Source organism: Octopus sinensis, linkage group LG1 (genome assembly GCF_006345805.1).
Source record: "Octopus sinensis linkage group LG1, ASM634580v1, whole genome shotgun sequence".
NCBI lineage: Eukaryota > Metazoa > Mollusca > Cephalopoda > Octopoda > Octopodidae > Octopus > Octopus sinensis.
In genome coordinates, this window is record NC_042997.1 from 56,507,478 (window position 1) to 56,527,941 (window position 20,464).

General features: G+C 35.4%; 1 protein-coding gene across 5 annotated transcripts in view; it reads right to left on the bottom strand.

Annotated features, from left to right (window-relative positions):
• The window catches only part of LOC115217677 (leucine-rich repeat serine/threonine-protein kinase 2), a 146,424-nt gene that overhangs the window by 103,238 nt on the left and 22,722 nt on the right, over nucleotides 1-20,464 (bottom strand). For all 5 annotated transcript variants that reach the window (XR_004998223.1, XM_029787452.2, XM_029787438.2 and 2 more), the window contains exons 2-4: nucleotides 11,461-11,706; nucleotides 10,303-10,394; nucleotides 1,013-1,089 (exon numbers count right to left, since the gene is read on the bottom strand). Coding sequence is in view for 4 of the 5 variants with exons in the window: in XM_029787452.2 (XP_029643312.1) it covers nucleotides 1,013-1,089; nucleotides 10,303-10,394; nucleotides 11,461-11,689 (398 nt within the window). In the remaining variant the exon portion in view is untranslated. The remainder of the gene's footprint in view (nucleotides 1-1,012; nucleotides 1,090-10,302; nucleotides 10,395-11,460; nucleotides 11,707-20,464) is intronic.

Consider the following 20,464-nt stretch of genomic DNA (forward strand, 5'->3'; position numbering starts at 1 on the left):
CAAACAATGACTGAAAATAATACCTCCGCCTTCACTAAGGCAGAGGTAATAATAATAATCCTTTCTACTATAGGCACAAGGCCTTAAATTTGGGGGAAGGGAGCTAGTAGAATATATTGACCCCAGTGCTCAACTGGTACTTATTTTATCAATCCCGAAAGGATGAAAGGCAAAGTCGACCTCAGCGGAATTTGAGCTCAGATTATAAAGCCATACAAAATACCTATTTCTTTATTACCCACAAGGGGCTAAACATAGAGGGGACAAACAAGGACAGACATAGGTATTAAATCGATTACATCGACCCCAGTGTGTAACTGGTGCTTAATTTATCGACCCCAAAAGGATGAAAGGCATAGTCGACCTCGGCGGACTTTGAACTCACAACGTAACGGCAGACGAAATACCGCAAAGCATTTCGCCCGGTGTGCTAACGCTTCTCCCAGCTCCCCGCCATACAAAATACCACTAAGCATTTTGCTCAGCGTGCTAATGATTTTGCCAGCTTGCCTCTAATTATAATAATGGTTTCAAATTTTGGCACAAGGCCAACAATTTCAGAGGTGGGCATGAAACAATTATGACAACCACAATATTCAACTGGTATTTATTTTATTGATCCTGAAAGGATGAAAGGTTAAGTTGACCTCAGAACATATATACAGCAGAAATGCTGCTAAGTACTTTTCGGAGTTTTAACAAGTCTGCCAGCTTGTTACCTTAACAATGCTAATAATAAAAACAATATTATTATTTTATTATGTCTGGGGAGAGTCATTCTGTTTTAATGCCTTATTAATTAACACACTTTCTGGTTTAATTTCTGCTCATTTGCTTATTTATTTTTTTCTAAAATTTTCATTGCTTCTTGCAATATTATTATTGTTATCTATATATTAATACATTAAGGCTGAACACATTGCACTGTAATTATAATAATTTCTATATCTAATTTTTAAAATATCTTAAATTCTGAAAGAAAAAGAAGATAAATAAATTTTTTAATTATTACTTGGGTAATGATTGGTATTCAACTGCAAGTTTAGATACATTCCACCAAAGACTTCTTTCCAGAATCTGAAAATTCATCTGAAAATGAAGTACAAAATTACTTAAGAGTGCGTTAATTCATTGAAATTCCACAATTTAAAGCACTTAAAGAAATATTTCAAAGTGGTAAAGGTAGGATAGGCCCAACAGTGTACTGCTGAGCATATCTCTGTTTATGCATGAAAGTTTATGGGGGTAACACTGGCTCATTAATATTCTATCGAGACATATTTTTCAATTTTACCAGCTAAGTAGACTGCAGCAACATGAAGTAAAATGTCTCTTTATTTAATTTTATTTCATACAAGGAGACAAGGCACTTGGACAAAGAATCGAATTCATGACCTTAGGATCAAGAGCAGGGTTGCTTAACGACTAGGCCATGCACATTCTTGAAGAAATATTAACGTGGCTGTGTGGTAAAAAGGTGCAGGCATGGCTGTGTTGCAAGAAGCTTGCTTCCCAACCACATGGTTCCAGGTTCAGTCCCACCATGTGGCACCTTAGGCAAGTGTCTTCTACTATAGTCTCAGACAGGTGTGTAGCTTTGTCAGTGGATTTGGTAGAGAGAAATTGAAAGAAGCTCCTTGTATATATGTATGTGTGATTTTCTGTCTGTCCTCCACCACTGCATGACAACCAGTGTTTGGGTGTTTACATCCCCATAACTTAAAAGGTTTGTTAAAAGAGATCAATAAAATAAGTATGCGGCTAAAAATATAAGACCAGGGGTCAATTAGTTCAAGTAAAACCCTTCAAGGTGGTGCCCCAGCATGGCCACCATCAAATGATTGAGACAAGTAAAAGACAAAAGATTTGAATACAATACTCTCATTAAACTAATTAATAAATCAGGTTACGTAACATGTGAATAAAATAGTAACAAATTTAAATCTGTCATGAGTTATACTAGCAGAACAAGTAGGAAGAAATTAGGACCAACAGAAAATAAATAATAATAGAAAAAAATGCCCAAAATAAATTACATCCTACACACCTGCTAAATTTATATTTATGTAATGGGCGTATATGTTCTATTCATCTCTCTCTGACTCATTCACACATGCATGCACACTCACACACACACAAACTCTCACTCTCTCTCTCACTCTCTCTCACACACACATACACTCACATAGAGAGTTAGATATGTATAAAGACATATTTTATGTTATTATGTTTTACTTGTTATAGTCATTAGACTGTGACCATGCTGGGGAATCACCTTGAAGCATTTTGGTCAAATGAATCGACCCTAGTATTTATTATTTTTCTGTAAAGCCCAGTACTTATTCAATTGGTCTCTTTTGCTGAACCACTATGTTACAGGGATGTAAACATAACATCACCTGTTGTCAAGTAGTGGCAAGGCTCAAACACAGACACAAAGATATGCACACAAACACACACACAGACACACACACTCAAACACACACTTATCTACAATAGGTTTCTTTCAGTTTCTGTTTACCAAATCCACTTACAAGGCTTTGGTTGGCCTGAGGTTACAGTAGAAGACACTTGCCCAAGGTACCATGCTGTGGGACTGAACACAGAACCATGAGGTCGGGAAGCAAGCTTCTTACCACACAGCCATGCTTGCACCTATGTTTATGTATATATAGAGAGATATGTATGAATGCAGGCATGACTCTGTGGTCTAGTAGCTTGTTCAATTCTACTGTATAACATCTTGGGCAAGAGTATTCTAGCATAATATCATAATTACAGATTAACAGTGGAATTTAGCAGACAGAAACTTCATGGAAACCTATTGTATATTATGTGAGTGTGTATGTGCATGAATGCATGAACATATATGTGTGTTTGTGTGCATATATGTATGTATGTATGTGTGCACATTTCTTGTTTTTTTTTTCTCTTCTTAATTTAGAGTTAATTTTGACCAGCTACATTTTTAGTAGAAATGTTGTGATGGAAAGCATCTTGTTTTGTTTATTATCCTTACAAATTTTTATTATTCCAGATATCACAATCTCTTTCACTCTCTCCATACATTTCCACTTCATTTCCTATACTTTCAGAAGAAGTACTGTCATCCAAAACTCAAAGACACTCTTTCTCCTTCATTTAAGTGTCAAGCTAGTTCCTTATTTATTGTATTATGCTCTTTTTGTGCATTTTACTTTTTCTCTTTTTTGTTGTTGCATTTTATATACATACATGCATGTGTACTTACATAAGCCTATATATATATATTGATTAGGCACAGCAATACTAATAACCTGGTTCCAGAACTCATTAAGCATATGCTGCAGAAAAAAGCATTAGTCAAATACAGGACATAATAAGAGATTACATGACAAGAAATTACATAATGAACTTCATCAGCTTACAGCTGTTTTTGCTATAAGATGCAATGTACTCATAATTGAGTGTTATGTATCACTTTATAGCTTCTTCAAAGAGCTTAAAAAAAGAAAGAAAGTAATGTGGTGGAGACTACATAAGACAAATGGGATAGAATGACAGTACACTGCCAACAGATAAGAGATCCCAGGATCATAAAAATACCTATGAATAAACACCTAGGTCTTTGCTCAACAAACAAATTTCCTAAAAACAAAATTTTCCCTCTATATCAATGCATCAGGAACACCTCAGCTCATTTCCAATGAAGCAAAGAAAATATATTTATTAATAAATCTAAACCAAATCTAAATACACTATAACCCAACTACAAATAACTAGAAACAACAAAATTAATAAAAGTAAATCAAGAATTAAGGTAACAGTCTTCTTCAAGGATTCAAGACCCTAACTTCAAATCCCTGTGTACTGACACATTACACTTTTTGATACTATGTGTTGATGTCAGCCTAGAATTGACCAATTAGAAATTCCACAATTCAAAGCATTTAAGGAAATATTTGAAAGTGGTAATGATAGGATAGGCTCAACAGTGTACTGCAGAGCATATCTCTGTTTATGCTTGAAAGTTTATGGGGGTATCACTGGTTTATTGACATTCATGTATTAACTTGACATTGACCAGGTGCTCTATCAAGACTTCTTTTTCAATTTTTCCAGCTAAGTGGACTGCAGCAGCATGAAGTAAAATATCTCTTTACTTCATACAAGGAGACAGGGCACTTAGGATCAAGAGCGGGATTGCTTAATAACTAGGCCATGCACTTTCTTAAAGAAATATTAACATGATTTTAAATCAAAAAACAAAAAAAATTTTGTGCATGCATGGCTGTGTGCTAAGAAGCTTGCTTCCTAACTGCATGGGTCTACATTCAGTCCCATTGGGTGGCACCTTAGGCAAGTGTCCTTTATTATAGTCTCAGGCTGGCCAAAGCTTTATTGGTGGATTTGGTAGATGAAACTGAAAGAGGCCTGTTGTATATATATTGTGTGTGGATGTGTGTGTGTGTGTGTGTGTGTGTGTGTCTTCTATCTGTCTGTCTGTCCTGCACCACTGCATGACAACCAGTGTTTGGGTGTTTACATCCCCATAACTTAAAAGGTTTGATAAAAGAAATCAATAAAATAAGTATGCGGCTAAAAATATAAGACCAGGGGTCAATTAGTTCAACTAAAACCCTTCAAGGTGGTGCCCCAGCATGGCCACCGTAAAATGATTGAGACAAGTAAAAGATAAAAGATTTGAGTACAATACTTTCATTAAACTAATTAATAAATCAGGTTATGTAACACGTGAATAAAATAGTAACAAATTTAAATCTGTCACGAGTTATACTAGAACAAGTGGGAAGAAATTAGGATCAAAAGAAAATAAATAATAATAGAAAAAAATGCCCAAAATAAATATACATCCTACATACCTGCTAAATTTATATTTATGTAATAGGTGTATACATTCTACTCATCTCTCTCTAACTCATACATAAATGCATGCACACACACACACACACACACACAAACACACTCTCTCTCTCTCTCTCTTTCTTCCTCCCTCTCTCTCACACACACCGGAGAGAGTTAGATATGTATAAAGATATCATTTATGTATTATGCTTTACTTGTTACAGTTATTAGAATACATCCAAATTCAGGCACCACCTTAAAGAATTTTATTATTTTTCTGTAAAGTCCAGTACTTATTCAATTGGTCTCTTTTGCCAAACCATTAAGTTACAGGGACATAAACACACCAACACCAGTTGTCAAACAGGGTTGAGGGAAAAACACAGACACAAAGAAACGCACACACACACATCTTCAGTAGGCTTCTTTTAGTTTCTGTTTCCCAAATCTGCTTACAAGATGCTTACCCAAGGTGCCATACAGTAGGACTGAACCTTGAACCATGAAGTTGGGAAACAAGCTTCTTACCACAGCCATGCCTGCACCTATGTTTATGTATATATAGAGAGATATGTATGAATGTAGGCATGACTGTGTGGTCTAGTAGCTTGTTCAATTCTACTGTAAGGCATCTTGGGCAAGAGTATTCTACCATAATTAAAGATTAATTCTGGAATTTATTGTATGAGTGTGCATACGTATACATGTGTGAACGTGCATGTGTGTGTGTGTGTGTGTGTGTGCGCGTGCGTGTGTGTGTGTATGTGTGTGTGTGTGTGTCTTCTATCTGTCTGTCTGTCCTGCACCACTGCATGACAACCAGTGTTTGGGTGTTTACATCCCCATAACTTAAAAGGTTTGATAAAAGAGATCAATAAAATAAGCATGCGGCTAAAAATATAAGACCAGGGGTCAATTAGTTCAACTAAAACCCTTCAAGGTGGTGCCCCAGCATGGCCACCGTAAAATGATTGAGACAAGTAAAAGATAAAAGATTTGAGCACAATACTCTCATTAAACTAATTAATAAATCAGGTTATGTAACACGTGAATAAAATAGTAACAAATTTAAATCTGTCACGAGTTATACTAGAACAAGTGGGAAGAAATTAGGATCAACAGAAAACAAATAATAATAGAAAAAAATGCCCAAAATAAATATACATCCTACACACCTGCTAAATTTATATTTATGTAATAGGTGTATACATTCTACTCATCTCTCTCTAACTCATACATAAATGCATGCACACACACACACACACACACCACACACACACACACCTCTCTCTCTCTCTCTTTCTTCCTCCTCTCTCTCACACACACTAGAGAGAGTTAGATATGTATAAAGATATCATTTATGTATTATGCTTTACTTGTTACAGTTATTAGAATGCATCCAAATTCAGGCACCACCTTAAAGAATTTTATTATTTTTCTGTAAAGTCCAGTACTTATTCAATTGGTCTTTTTTGCCAAACCATTAAGTTACAGGGACATAAACACACCAACACCAGTTGTCAAACGGGGTTGAGGGAAAAACACAGAGACAAAGAAACACACACACACACATCTTCAGTAGGCTTCTTTTAGTTTCTGTTTCCCAAATCTGCTTACAAGATGCTTACCCAAGGTGCCATACAGTAGGACTGAACCTTGAACCATGAAGTTGGGAAGCAAGCTTCTTACCACAGCCATGCCTGCACCTCTGTTTATGTATATATAGAGAGATATGTATGAATGTAGGCATGACTGTGTGGTCTAGTAGCTTGTTCAATTCTACTGTAAGGCATCTTGGGCAAGAGTATTCTACCATAATTAAAGATTAATTCTGGAATTTATTGTATGAGTGTGCATACGTATACATGTGTGAACGTGCATGTGTGTGTGTGTGTTGTGTGTGTGCGTGTGTGTGTGTGTGTGTGTGTGTGTGTGTGTGTGTCTTCTATCTGTCTGTCTGTCCTGCACCACTGCATGACAACCAGTGTTTGGGTGTTTACATCCCCATAACTTAAAAGGTTTGATCAAAGAGATCAATAAAATAAGTATGCAGCTAAAAATATAAGACCAGGGGTCAATTAGTTTAACTAAAACCCTTCAAGGTGGTGCCCCAGCATGGCCACCGTAAAATGATTGAGACAAGTAAAAGATAAAAGATTTGAGTACAATACTTTCATTAAACTAATTAATAAATCAGGTTATGTAACACGTGAATAAAATAGTAACAAATTTAAATCTGTCACGAGTTATACTAGAACAAGTGGGAAGAAATTAGGATCAACAGAAAATAAATAATAATAGAAAATAATGCCCAAAATAAATATACATCCTACACACCTGCTAAATTTATATTTATGTAATAGGTGTATACATTCTACTCATCTCTCTCTAACTCATACATAAATGCATGCACACACACACACACACACACACTCTCTCTCTCTCTCTTTCTTCCTCCCTCTCTCTCACACACACTAGAGAGAGTTAGATATGTATAAAGATATCATTTATGTATTATGCTTTACTTGTTACAGTTATTAGAATACATCCAAATTCAGGCACCACCTTAAAGAATTTTATTATTTTTCTGTAAAGTCCAGTACTTATTCAATTGGTCTCTTTTGCCAAACCATTAAGTTACAGGGACATAAACACACCAACACCAGTTGTCAAACAGGGTTAAGGGAAAAACACAGACACAAAGAAACGCACACACACACATCTTCAGTAGGCTTCTTTTAGTTTCTGTTTCCCAAATCTGCTTACAAGATGCTTACCCAAGGTGCCATACAGTAGGACTGAACCTTGAACCATGAAGTTGGGAAGCAAGCTTCTTACCACAGCCATGCCTGCACCTATGTTTATGTATATATAGAGAGATATGTATGAATGTAGGCATGACTGTGTGGTCTAGTAGCTTGTTCAATTCTACTGTAAGGCATCTTGGGCAAGAGTATTCTACCATAATTAAAGATTAATTCTGGAATTTATTGTATGAGTGTGCATACGTATACATGTGTGAACGTGCATGTGTGTGTGTGTGTGCGTGTGTGTGCGCGTGCGTGTGTGTGTGTCTTCTATCTGTCTGTCTGTCCTGCACCACTGCATGACAACCAGTGTTTGGGTGTTTACATCCCCATAACTTAAAAGGTTTGATAAAAGAGATCAATAAAATAAGTATGCGGCTAAAAATATAAGACCAGGGGTCAATTAGTTCAACTAAAACCCTTCAAGGTGGTGCCCCAGCATGGCCACCGTAAAATGATTGAGACAAGTAAAAGATAAAAGATTTGAGCAAAATACTCTCATTAAACCAATTAATAAATCAGGTTATGTAACACGTGAATAAAATAGTAACAAATTTAAATCTGTCACGAGTTATACTAGAACAAGTGGGAAGAAATTAGGATCAACAGAAAACAAATAATAATAGAAAATAATGCCCAAAATAAATATACATCCTACATACCTGCTAAATTTATATTTATGTAATAGGTGTATACATTCTACTCATCTCTCTCTAACTCATACATAAATGCATGCACGCACACACACACACACACACACACACACACACACACACCACTCTCTCTCTCTCTCTCTCTTTCTTCCTCCCTCTCTCTCACACACACTAGAGAGAGTTAGATATGTATAAAGATATCATTTATGTATTATGCTTTACTTGTTACAGTTATTAGAATGCATCCAAATTCAGGCACCACCTTAAAGAATTTTATTATTTTTCTGTAAAGTCCAGTACTTATTCAATTGGTCTCTTTTGCCAAACCATTAAGTTAAAGGGACATAAACACACCAACACCAGTTGTCAAACGGGGTTGAGGGAAAAACACAGACACAAAGAAACGCACACACACACATCTTCAGTAGGCTTCTTTTATTTTCTGTTTCCCAAATCTGCTTACAAGATGCTTACCCAAGGTGCCATACAGTAGGACTGAACCTTGAACCATGAAGTTGGGAAGCAAGCTTCTTACCACAGCCATGCCTGCACCTATGTTTATGTACATATAGAGAGATATGTATGAATGTAGGCATGACTGTGTGGTCTAGTAGCTTGTTCAATTCTACTGTAAGGCATCTTGGGCAAGAGTATTCTACCATAATTAAAGATTAATTCTGGAATTTATTATGTGAGTGTGCATACGTATACATGCGTGAACGTGCATGTGTGTGTGTGTGTGCACGTGTGTGTGTGTGTGTGTGTGTGTGTGTGTGTGTGTGTGTGTGTGTGTGTGTGTGTGTGTGTGTTATGTGTGTTCTGTATTTTATCATGTATATTTTTTCTCTGAAGAAAGAGCTGGTTTGTAACAAAGATAAAAAAACTCCATCGTTGGAATGTAGATAACAAAAGCAGAATCAAGCCCTACACAGGCATTTAAGTCCCTCAGAAGCACAAGTTTATCATTCTTATCAATATTTCTCAGAACTGTTCTCAGATCACCACAAAAACTGTTTATTTCATCCTGGAGACAAACAAGAGTCAGCACAAAAATACTAATCACTGTCATGGATTGCTTTGAGTCAGCCCATCCATCAATCCATCCATTCATCTGTTGGATATATATAGGCTGATAATACTTAATTGATGGTTTCTAATTTTGTGAGGTTCTGTGGCATATATGGATGCATACACACACACACACACATAAAATGAGCTTCCATACAGTTTCTGTCAACCAATTCCATTCACAATGCTGTAGTAGAAGATATTTTCCCCGGGTACCATGCAGTTGGACAGAACCCAAGACCATCATCATCATCGTTTAACGTCCGCCTTCCATGCAGAAACCTGCACCAGACGACTTCTGTAACTGTTTTGGCAGGATTTTTACAGCTGGATGCCCTTCCTAACACCAACCACTCAGCAAAGTGGACCCATATGGTTGTAAAGTGAACTTCTTAACCACATAGCCATGCTTGCACCTATAAGTGTGTCTATGTATGTGTACACACACACACATTCAGTGTTTGCACATGAACATATGTGTGAGTCTATACATGCAAACTCTTGATGATAACCCAGTGATTTATTAAGATATTTATAAGACATGATTTTTATCTCACTATAAAGAGGCAAAGTGGCCAGTTGAATAAGATATTAGATTATAAATGAGTTTTGAGTTCAAGTCTATTATAGTGTTTTGTCTTGTTTCTAGCAGACCACATTATACTGCTTTTCATCAGGAATGGTTACTAAATTAAAGGGAATTTTCTCTTTGAGCCACTTCAAACTAAGAGCTAAGTCCTGGTGACCTAAGGTATATTTAACTGGCACTACAATGAACTGGAGCAACATGAAAATGAAGTGACTTGCTCAAGAACATAACATGCGATCAGGAATCAAACTGATGACCTTACGATTATGAACTGAATGCCCTAACCATGACCGTGAGCCACACACCTTCACAAGATATATTTACATTGGGTTCTAAATACCTGCTGTAGTTGATAATCTTTGGTTCTTGATGTCATTAAAATGCAAATGTTCTCAATCATACAGTTCTGCAGGTGCTGCTTTATATCCAGATCTGAAAGGTATTAAAAAACATAGCAACAATTATATTTAAAGAGATTACATTGCAAAAAACCTCTTTCGTCAAAATATCTTTTTATCTAAATTTTTCCATTTCATAAATTAAACAACTAAAACTTCATTAATTGATCATTTTCTATTTTATGCTTTGCTCTGAAAGTAGAAGCTGTACCAAAACCCTTTGCTGGCCTTTCTAAAAGCAGAAAGACCAATGTGATTGATGTTCTTTTTAAACAATAGCAAAAGGAAAACTGCCATAAAAATATGAGTAGGGAAGAATTTCTGAAGAGCTGACATTTAGGTGAGAGAAACATTTGAGCATGATAATTTTTGTAGGTGGAGAGGGAAGTAGACAAAATACAGGTAAGCAGAGGAAAAGAGCCAATTGAATCAAGCAGATGGCAAAAGACTGACCAGCTCCCAGTAGAGAAGGCCACCATAATAGTAAAGACAGTGTGAAGTGACAACATATCAAATTAGAGGCTGGAATGTGTTCAGTGACTTCAAGTCAGCCTTCTTTTGGAAGTGGTTAAAAATGACCATATGTGTAGCAGCAGTACTGTCCTAATTAAGATAGCATTGATCAAATAGATTAGAATATTTAAATTGGATGGTAGCACAATAAAAGACAATCAGGATACAACAAGAAGGAATAACAAGTGATCCCTTTGCACACACGCATGCACGTGTGGTTGTGTGTGTGTGCGCATGTACATGCACTTGCATGTATGTATGTCACCTTGATGTTTCCTGCTAACACTCATACTCAGTGCCTGAGATAAGCATGGTAATATAATTTCATAGCTTGGCTGTGGTGTAGTATGACATTGACACAGTTTGATAAAATCTATTTTGTAGTGGTACATTTATTGTAACAGTAATGCAGTATTATCATAGGTTTACCATAACAAACCCTGAGATTACAACATTGTTGACATTTGAGCGAAATGAAGCTAATAAAATTCAACATTAGAAGATACATAATTTAATACCTTCTTTCACAATGTATAAATTTACTTCACTCATACTAATAAAAAAAAAAATGCAATTACATCACTTACCATTTGTCTTCAATTGCTCTTTGAATAAATTCAATAAAGCCTGTACAATAATTTTAACAGAGAAATATGGATCATCTTGTTCCAACTGAGACAGACTCACAATTGCTCTCTGACATGTTTCCACGATGGTTTTCTCTGTACTATTTTTGTCCAACAAACAACTGCTGACATTATTGATGCTGACATGGCTAGGGAGGACAATCTCCCTGGGCTCGCTGTGTACAATCATTCTAAGGCATTTAGTATCTGAAGGTGAAAAAAAAAAGAAATTTTTATATTGTCACAAAGTCATGCATTTTGGGATTGGGGCATAATTAATTGAATCAACTCCTAGTATCATATTTTTACTTATAACATTGGCACCAGACAGGTGAAAGGCAAAAATTACCTTGTAATAAATATACAGAGATATAACTAAACATTACAAGCATTTTTACCCAGTATTTTACTAATTCTGCTATCCCTACTTTTCTGAAGGTATGTTAGAAAAATTCTATAATTCCAATCATAAGAGAAGTCCCTTGCCTTTCTGTCTATCTTTTATTTTATTACTAAACTGAAGAGCAAAGCCTTAACAATAGACTTTCCAAATTGCCTTTCCTTCATCATGGGACAAGTATTGCAACTGATGCTTAATTTTAGTTGTTGTAGGAAAAAATGCAATTTGAGAATGGAATTTTAGTATAAGCCACTAAAGAAAAGAGGGGATTAAACAAAGCCATTTCTAAGTAAACCAAATTTGGGTGGCAGTGAATTCAAGTGAGGGACTGAATTTGAGTGGGAGACTGAATATTGGGTGGAAAGACTGAATTTGTTGCCTGGTTGGATACCATCATCTGGTCTTTGAGTACCTTTACTGGAGCCCTCACTTCTGCAAGTATTCAAGTCAAGTCCCCAATTTGAGAATGTGCTTTCTTCTCACAGTGAGTCTTAGAGTACCTGCAAGAATCATGAGCACTTCAGACCAAGCTAACAAAAAAATGCAAGCTTTCTCTCATAAAGTAGTAGAAATTTCACTTTACTACTATAAATCCATCTTGACTAAAAGACAAAAAATGTTGACAAATGCAGGAAAGAACTGTGGGGAAAGAATTCTAGAGAGTTGACCACTAACCCCAAGGATTAGGAACCAGTACAGTAGTCAGTTGGATAGTTATTTTATTTGATACAAATATACTATGCACAACCTCTCCATACAGTTATTCTTTCCATTCCTCACTTTCTCTAAGTCATATACTTTCAGTACTATCGCCAACTGGTTTGAAACACACTCTCTCTCTCCCTCTCTTTCTCTCCTCCTCTCTCTCCCTCTCTTTCTCTCATTAAATACATGTATTTAATGAATATGTTTTATACAATTTAATGACAAGCTATACAATATATAAATTTCAGTGTAAACATAGAAGTTGTAAACTTCATGACTGAAACTGTTATATTAGACACACATTGGACTCAAAACTGTTACGTTGGGGACAGGACACATTTTTTCATTGGTTGGTCACATTTTACAACAAAGAGCCATCACAACTCATTATAACATTGTGCACAAAATAAAATTAGATAGAAAAACATTAGTTGGCACCACTACGATATTATATAGAATTCCTTGGAAAATTACATTAACCATGGAACCTCTACCAATAACAAAATACAAACAAAATATCAATGCACAAATACATTACATACAAAATAAATTATGAAATCAACCAGAACTTAACCACTGTGTAATTCTTAATATGTTGTTGATGATTTTATCAGTTAAAACAGTATTCCCAAGATCCTTTTATAACCAATTGCAATGGGTGCAAACAATACACCATTATTACAATCACTTCAATGAGATTGTGATGGATTTAGAAACAGACTAATGGTTTTAGAAACACTTCAGTTTCAAAATAAACATAAAGGATTGATATGGAAATATGAAAAAAATTTGATCAAAATGATCAATCTTAAACAGACACGTTTGAAAGAAAAGCTGTTCCTGCACTGAATATTAGTTTGGTACAGTATAATTATGCAATACAATTAACTGTTAAATTACCCAATCCCTAACCAGAGACCAACCAAACAAGAGTTTTCTCTCCCATCTAGGGCAACCTGTGTATGACCCATGATGGTCTAATTTCTATATTCATAATAACACCTATATCTAGAAACTTTTCCTACTGGACAACTTAGAAATAAGGCCTCATGCAGATCAGCCTGTCTCTCAGTTTCAAGTGATTTGGCCTGGCATTTCTTGTTCTTTGTTGCACGTGTTTCTTTCCTGACTGAAAGCTTTTGTTGAAGAATCAGCTGACTTACTATTGTTTAATGTTGTGAAAATTTTGACATCTATGAGATCAACTTAAAACAAGTTAGTGAATAAACACATTCCTCTTTTGTTGAAAAGTAAAAGTAAAAGAGTGATTCCAGAAAGGGAGAAGAAAACAAATAAATCACATTCTTATGTAGGTGTATCTATTCTAAAAGTTTCCAGGAAAAAATTGATTGCAAACAAGAGGCATAGATGTTTATCAGATTGTTTAGAATTGTTTGAAAGAGCAAGAAATATGCACCAAAATTTTAGTTTTAATCACAACAGATTGAGCACCAAGTATGGAAGGGATAAAGAAAGGATTTATGAAGCTATTGACAAATTTACTTAATGAAAAATTGCTATTTTTTCCCCACTGAATCATTCACAAAGGAACTCTGCTCTCAAACTTTGCTTTTTGAATAATAAATGTTATGAATCTAATTGTCAGAATTGTAAACATGGTAAAGGCAAGAAGTGTAAATCACCAGCAGTTCTGTGTTCTGCCAGAAGAGGTTTGTTGTATTTATTTAGATTTCTTGTTTTAGTAGTAGTAATAATAGTTGTCCTGAACAGGAAAATCCTGACTGACTGGAAAATTTCTATATCAAGAAGACATAACAAGTCCTTTAAGCTTAGTGAAAAAGTTTCAAGAAAAAGAAAACATATCTCTTCATTTGTTAGAAGAGATTTTAGCATATAGGTACAAATTAACAGTGCTTGTGAAAGGCTAATTTTTCCTCATTTAGAAATTTTAACAACTGAAGAAATAATATCAATAAATATTGTTTACAGCGATCTATAACCATTCAAAATCATTTCAGTCAAAGGTTCTTGGAAAGAGAAAACAATTTTAATTTTCTCTGTTATATTCATTGACACTAAAATACCAGAAATAAATATATTTGTATTTTCAGAGATTAGTCAGTGTAAACTTTGGGATGGAAATACTTGATATAGCTGATGAGGAACTGTAGGCATTAAATTTTTTAATATATGAAAAAAATTCTTCTGGTCTACTGCCAGAAGACCAAACTTGCATCAAAATCATAAATGGACCAAAATTCAAAAGATTCCAAAACCAAACAAACTAATATTTGATAGTATTTACTAACTAAATAATTATACTAATACTAGACTACGCTTGACTCATTGGGCCACCTGAAAAGTCTGAGTTTCCCAACAATGGAGTTTTGTTTCATAGGTTTTTTTTCTTTTCCAGGTTATTTTGCATGCTTTCAACAAATGTGACATCAAAATCATGCGTAAACGGCTCCTATCCCTGGAAAAGGAAAGATTTGGCTACTATATCTGCTACCATGTAACAAGTATTTCAGGTCCTTTATCGCAAATAGCTGTTATGTGGTAGTAGGGTGTGCTAAAAATAGCAGCCAAATCTTTGGAGCTGAGATACGTTAAATGCATTCCAACTGTCATCTGGATCAGCTGGTTTTGTTTGTTAACTTCCGTAAAAATTTTTTATATATTTACTTTTGTTTTAAAGTGAAAGAGAGGAGAAAATGAATTATGTATGAATGAGTATATGAAATGGCTGTGTGTGTGTGAAAGAGAGAGAGAGAGAGCCACTTACACATACATGAGAACACACACGTTCACTCACTCACACACACTCTCTCTCACACACACACACACATGTATATACAAAAAGGGTGTACATATATGTTTTGATGTATGTGCGTATACATGACAACACACTCCTTCACTCACACTCTCTTTTCTCTCTCTTCCTCTCTCTCCTTCTCTTTCACACACACACAAGTCCATTTCATATACATGTACATACATCTTTCACTTTCACTTTAAAACAAAAGTAAAATAAAAGATTTTTACAGAAATTAACACCTTAAAAATAATTTTTAAAAAACATTAAAATATTGTCTGTTTGAAGAAAGTTAAAATATAAGTACTTACTGTACAAACAACTTATATTTTTGAAATCACATGCAGTTAAAAATATTTCTAAATGATTAAAATATTGTGTACCTCAAAACGTCGATGTTTTTATTTTCCTTCGAGTGCACGAAGACTATGTGTGTGTATATGTTACAGATAGTGGATGTGTGCTTGTGTTGATTGACATGCCATGACAGTCATTATATGTGTGTATTCTGTATGTGTGTAAGTATGTTGACCTCCAAGTAACACAAAAATTGTGTTTACTTGTTTTCATTAATAAATAGAGGTCCAAATGTCTCAAAAATTTACACTGCACTGCCAAAGGTAAGTATGAAAATAAATATGCAAAAAAAAAAAAAAAAGGAAGACAAAATATACTATTTCTGAGATATTTTGGGTACACACAAACATCCCTAGAGTTTTAGTATTATTAAGATTTGATGCTTTGAATTCAATCCTAGATAAGTATAAAAACAAAAACATTGCTGTTGTTGGCACTCCGTAGGTTATGACAACGAGGGCTCCAGTTGATCTGATCAACGGAACAGCCTGCTCATGAAATTAACATGCAAGTGGCTGAGCACTCAACAGACACGTGTACCCTTAACGTAGTTCTTGGGGGAGATTCAGCATGACACAGAGTGTGACAAGGTTGGCACTTTGAAATACAGGTACAAAAGAAACAGGGAGATAGAGTGAGAGAAAGTTGTGAAGGAGTACAGCAAGGTTCACCACCACCTCCTGCGGGAGCCTCATGGAGCTTTAGGTGTTTTCGCTCAATAAACACTCACAATGCCTGGTCTGGGAATCAAAACCGCGATCCTACAACAGCGAGTCCGCTGCCCTAGCCACTGGACCATTGCACCTCCACAAAAAAAAAACATTAGGATTCAATATTATACTGGTTTTTGGATTAATGTATTTGTGCAAATTTATTTGAATAAATTTTATCAAAATATTACACAAAGTTATCTGACCAAAGCCTTCAATCTTGAATTAAAATGAAAGCCATGACTTATGAACAAGACAAAAACAGAAATTCAGATAATATTTCAAACAAAAAACCACATTTAGTAAGAAAACAATAAGCTAAATTCATACTTTCTTCTATATACATTTTTTTGTTAATAACAAATCGTGCAACTCCAATATTATTATTTTTCTTTTGTTAGTTAAAATGGTTCTCTAGATTGAAAAGATCCTGAACCCTTCCCTAAAGTGGTATGTCATTACTTTCTGCAGGTCCAAGAGAATTTGAACTCAGCACAGCAAACCAGTTTTCTAGTACTAGAGTACTATTATAATGGTGGTTACACTATTTTAGACTAGATTAACTCAGCTATCCAACATCTTAAATATCAGACACAATGCAGCTGTGACAAGGTGCAAATTACTAATCTCTTTGCTAACAGTCCAGTCATGTATGTACTCTGTCTTCAGTATTTTTTTTTTGGTGGGGGAGTTAAGTAGAGTGAATGCTATTAGATATCTTGACCAGGTGCAGCTTAGAACGTAACTTCCCAAAGTGAGCAATGTCGCCCACTGGTGGGTGATTTCAACTTACAGATGGGCGATGGATGAATTACCAGAAAATGGTGGGCAATTTGAGATTTTGGTGGGTGATATGAACATTTTGTGGGTGACAGTGAACTTTTAGAAATTAAGTCTGCATTTACTTGTATCTAAGCATGCCTAGAATAAGGATGCACTTTTATCAATTTGACTACTCCCATGAGACGTCCCTTTGTATTAAAAAAGCGGACTTGTTTATCGATCAAATGTTTTTGTTGCGGTCATTAACATAGTTGTCATGTGTGCTAAAAATAGCAGCCAAATAGGCCTAGGCCTTAAATCACACTCCACTCAAATTTTTTTTTTTTTTTGCATAATCGTATGAAGTTCCGCATATAGAATTTAAAACTCTGAAAAATAAAAAAAGTTATGAGGGGTTATATTTCATGTAAGTCTGTGGTTTCATATCAAAGTACAAGTGCTATTTTCAGGATGTTGACATAATGTGCAGTCACGCACAAAATGATAGCTTTGAAATTGTGTTTCTTGACTGGGTGATCAAACTTTAAACCTCTATAACTTTTTTAAAACATTTTTCTGGAAAAAGTTGAATAGCTCCAGCAATTTAGCTAGAAAAGGTATATTAATGTGCCAAATTCTAAAATTTTCAATAAACTCGAACTTTTGAAATGCTGGCAGCCAAACAAACTAGAACCATATTTGCTCCTGTAAAGACGTGTCATCTGACTCTGCTCTGTTGACTTCTTCTTCTCTTTGGGAATACCATACTGCCTTTCTGACGCTGTCTGTAGAAATTTGTTTTCACATTTTCACTTTACTGATGCCTGCAGTCAAGAAAATTTGTCGACAGTAGAGTAGTGATTATTTATTCCCTCTCCTCAGAACTGTCAGTAATCAATGTGTCTTCTTTGCCATCAAACATTGACCAATGAAGCAATGAAACCTTCATGCATGCTTAGAACCATTGCAGCAATACAAACTTAGTTTCATTTAATCACTTCATGTCCTTATTTGGTTAATATAACAATGAATATCGAAAGATTTCCTAGTTTAAGGCATGTCGATACTGCTTCAGCTTATCAAATAATTTTAAGAACAAATTATCAAGCAAAAATAGAAAGCATTTAAAATATATCTAATAAAAATATGATAAAATCTTTTGTAATTTAATATGGAGTAATAAAAATACTTTCTACCGGTTTCAAAGTTAGTTGTTGATGGCAGTAATTTCTGTGCTTAGTGCAAATGTTTTATAATAATAAATGTGACATTCTGTCTGTGTGTCTGTCCAGGACTCCTATATCTCAGTCTACAGTTGCTCAACGCAGATATATTATATATATTGTACCATCTGAAATCAGGATGATCCCAGAATTGAAAATCTGCCCTTCATTTGGTTCTTGAACATCCAGCATTGGGATCAGGCCTGGATGAGGATTTGTTATATGCTAACAGTTGAAAATTCAAATTTTAAGAGAACTCCAAACATTTGTCAACTTACAAGTTAAAGTAATACCATAAATGCTTCATTATTATTGCTCTCTTTAGTTTTGGGCAACAGGCCCAATTAGCTCTCTGCAGGAGCAAGCTTAAAGGTCCACATGGAGTGTGGCTTATAAGCTAGTTTATAATAAGGAAGCGGTTATTCTTAGCTGCAAACATTATAAGAGCAAGTGGACTGAGAAATTAAGAAAGTAGAATCCCAGGAAATTCATGCCAGCCATCTTTTTATGACAAAGACTCCTACCTAAAATGTTAGGGTTCTCTTCTTCCTCATAGCAAACTAATTTATTCCATTTTGGAGAACATCATCATCATCATCATCATCATTGTCTAACGTCCGCTTTCCATGCTAGCATGGGTTGGATGATTTTGACTGAGGGCTGGCAAACCAGATGGCTACACCAGGCTCCAATCATGATCTGGCAGAGTTTCTACAGTTGGATGCCCTTCCTAATGCCAACCACTCTGAGAGTGTAGTGGGTGCTTTTTACATGCCACCGGCATGGGAGCCAGTCAGGTGGTAATGGCAATGACCTTGCTCGAATCTTTTTACACATGCCACTGGCACAGGTGCCAGTAAGGCAACACTGGTGGAGAAAAATAAAACATTGCCAGAAAAAAGATTATCCATATCTAATGAACTATATAAAGTAACAGAAAAAGGATATAACATAGCAACCATTAATGTCATCATTATCATCATCAGTATCATCAGCAAAGTACCTGTTTTGTTGAAAACAGAACACTAAGTACTTTTATAATTCACAAAACCAAACTGGCGACAAATAAAAAACACACCCATTACAGCAGTTTTAAAAGAACTGGGTTTATTCTTTATTTGAATTGGAAAGAAGATATGTCATGCTGATTGATATATGAGCAATTTTCTGAATATGTTGAGTCACATAACAGCCTTAATAGCTTGTAAAGTAGACTATTGTAGTATTAACAGACATAGACACCCGGCCTTGCTAAGGACTAAAATGGCATAGTTTTTTTATTCTTTTACTTGTTTCAATCATGTGACTGTGACCATGCTGGAGCACCAACTTTTCATCGAACAAATCGACCAGAGGATTTATTCTTTGTAAATCTAGTACACACACACATGCACACACAGAGAGAAATATACGCATATATACAACAGTCTTCTTTCAGTTTCTGTATACAAATTTCAATCACAAGGTGCTGGTCAGCCTGAGGCTATGATATAGATACATACATATATACACATATCTATCTATCTATCTATATATATATATATATATATATCTCACTCTCTCTCTCTCTCTCTATATATATATATATATATATATATATATATATATATAGCCTGGCCCCCGAGCCAGTGGCACGTAAAAAGCACCAGCCGATCGTGTCCATTGCCAGCCTCACCTGGCCCCCGTGCCGGTGGCACGGAAAAAGCACGATCCGACCTTGGCCGTTTGCCAGCCCTGTCTGGCAACTGTGACGGTGGCACGTAAAAGGCACCCACTACACTCAAGTAGTGGTTGGCATTAGGAAGGGCATCCAGCCATAGAAACATTGCCAGATCAGACTGGGCCTGGTGCAGCCTTCTGGCTTCCCAGACCCCAGTTGAACCATCCAACCCATGCTAACATGGAAAGCGGACGCTAAATGATGATGATGATATATCTATATATACACATATCTATCTATCTATATATATATATATATATATATGTATGTATGTATATATATATATATATATATATATATAGATAGATAGAT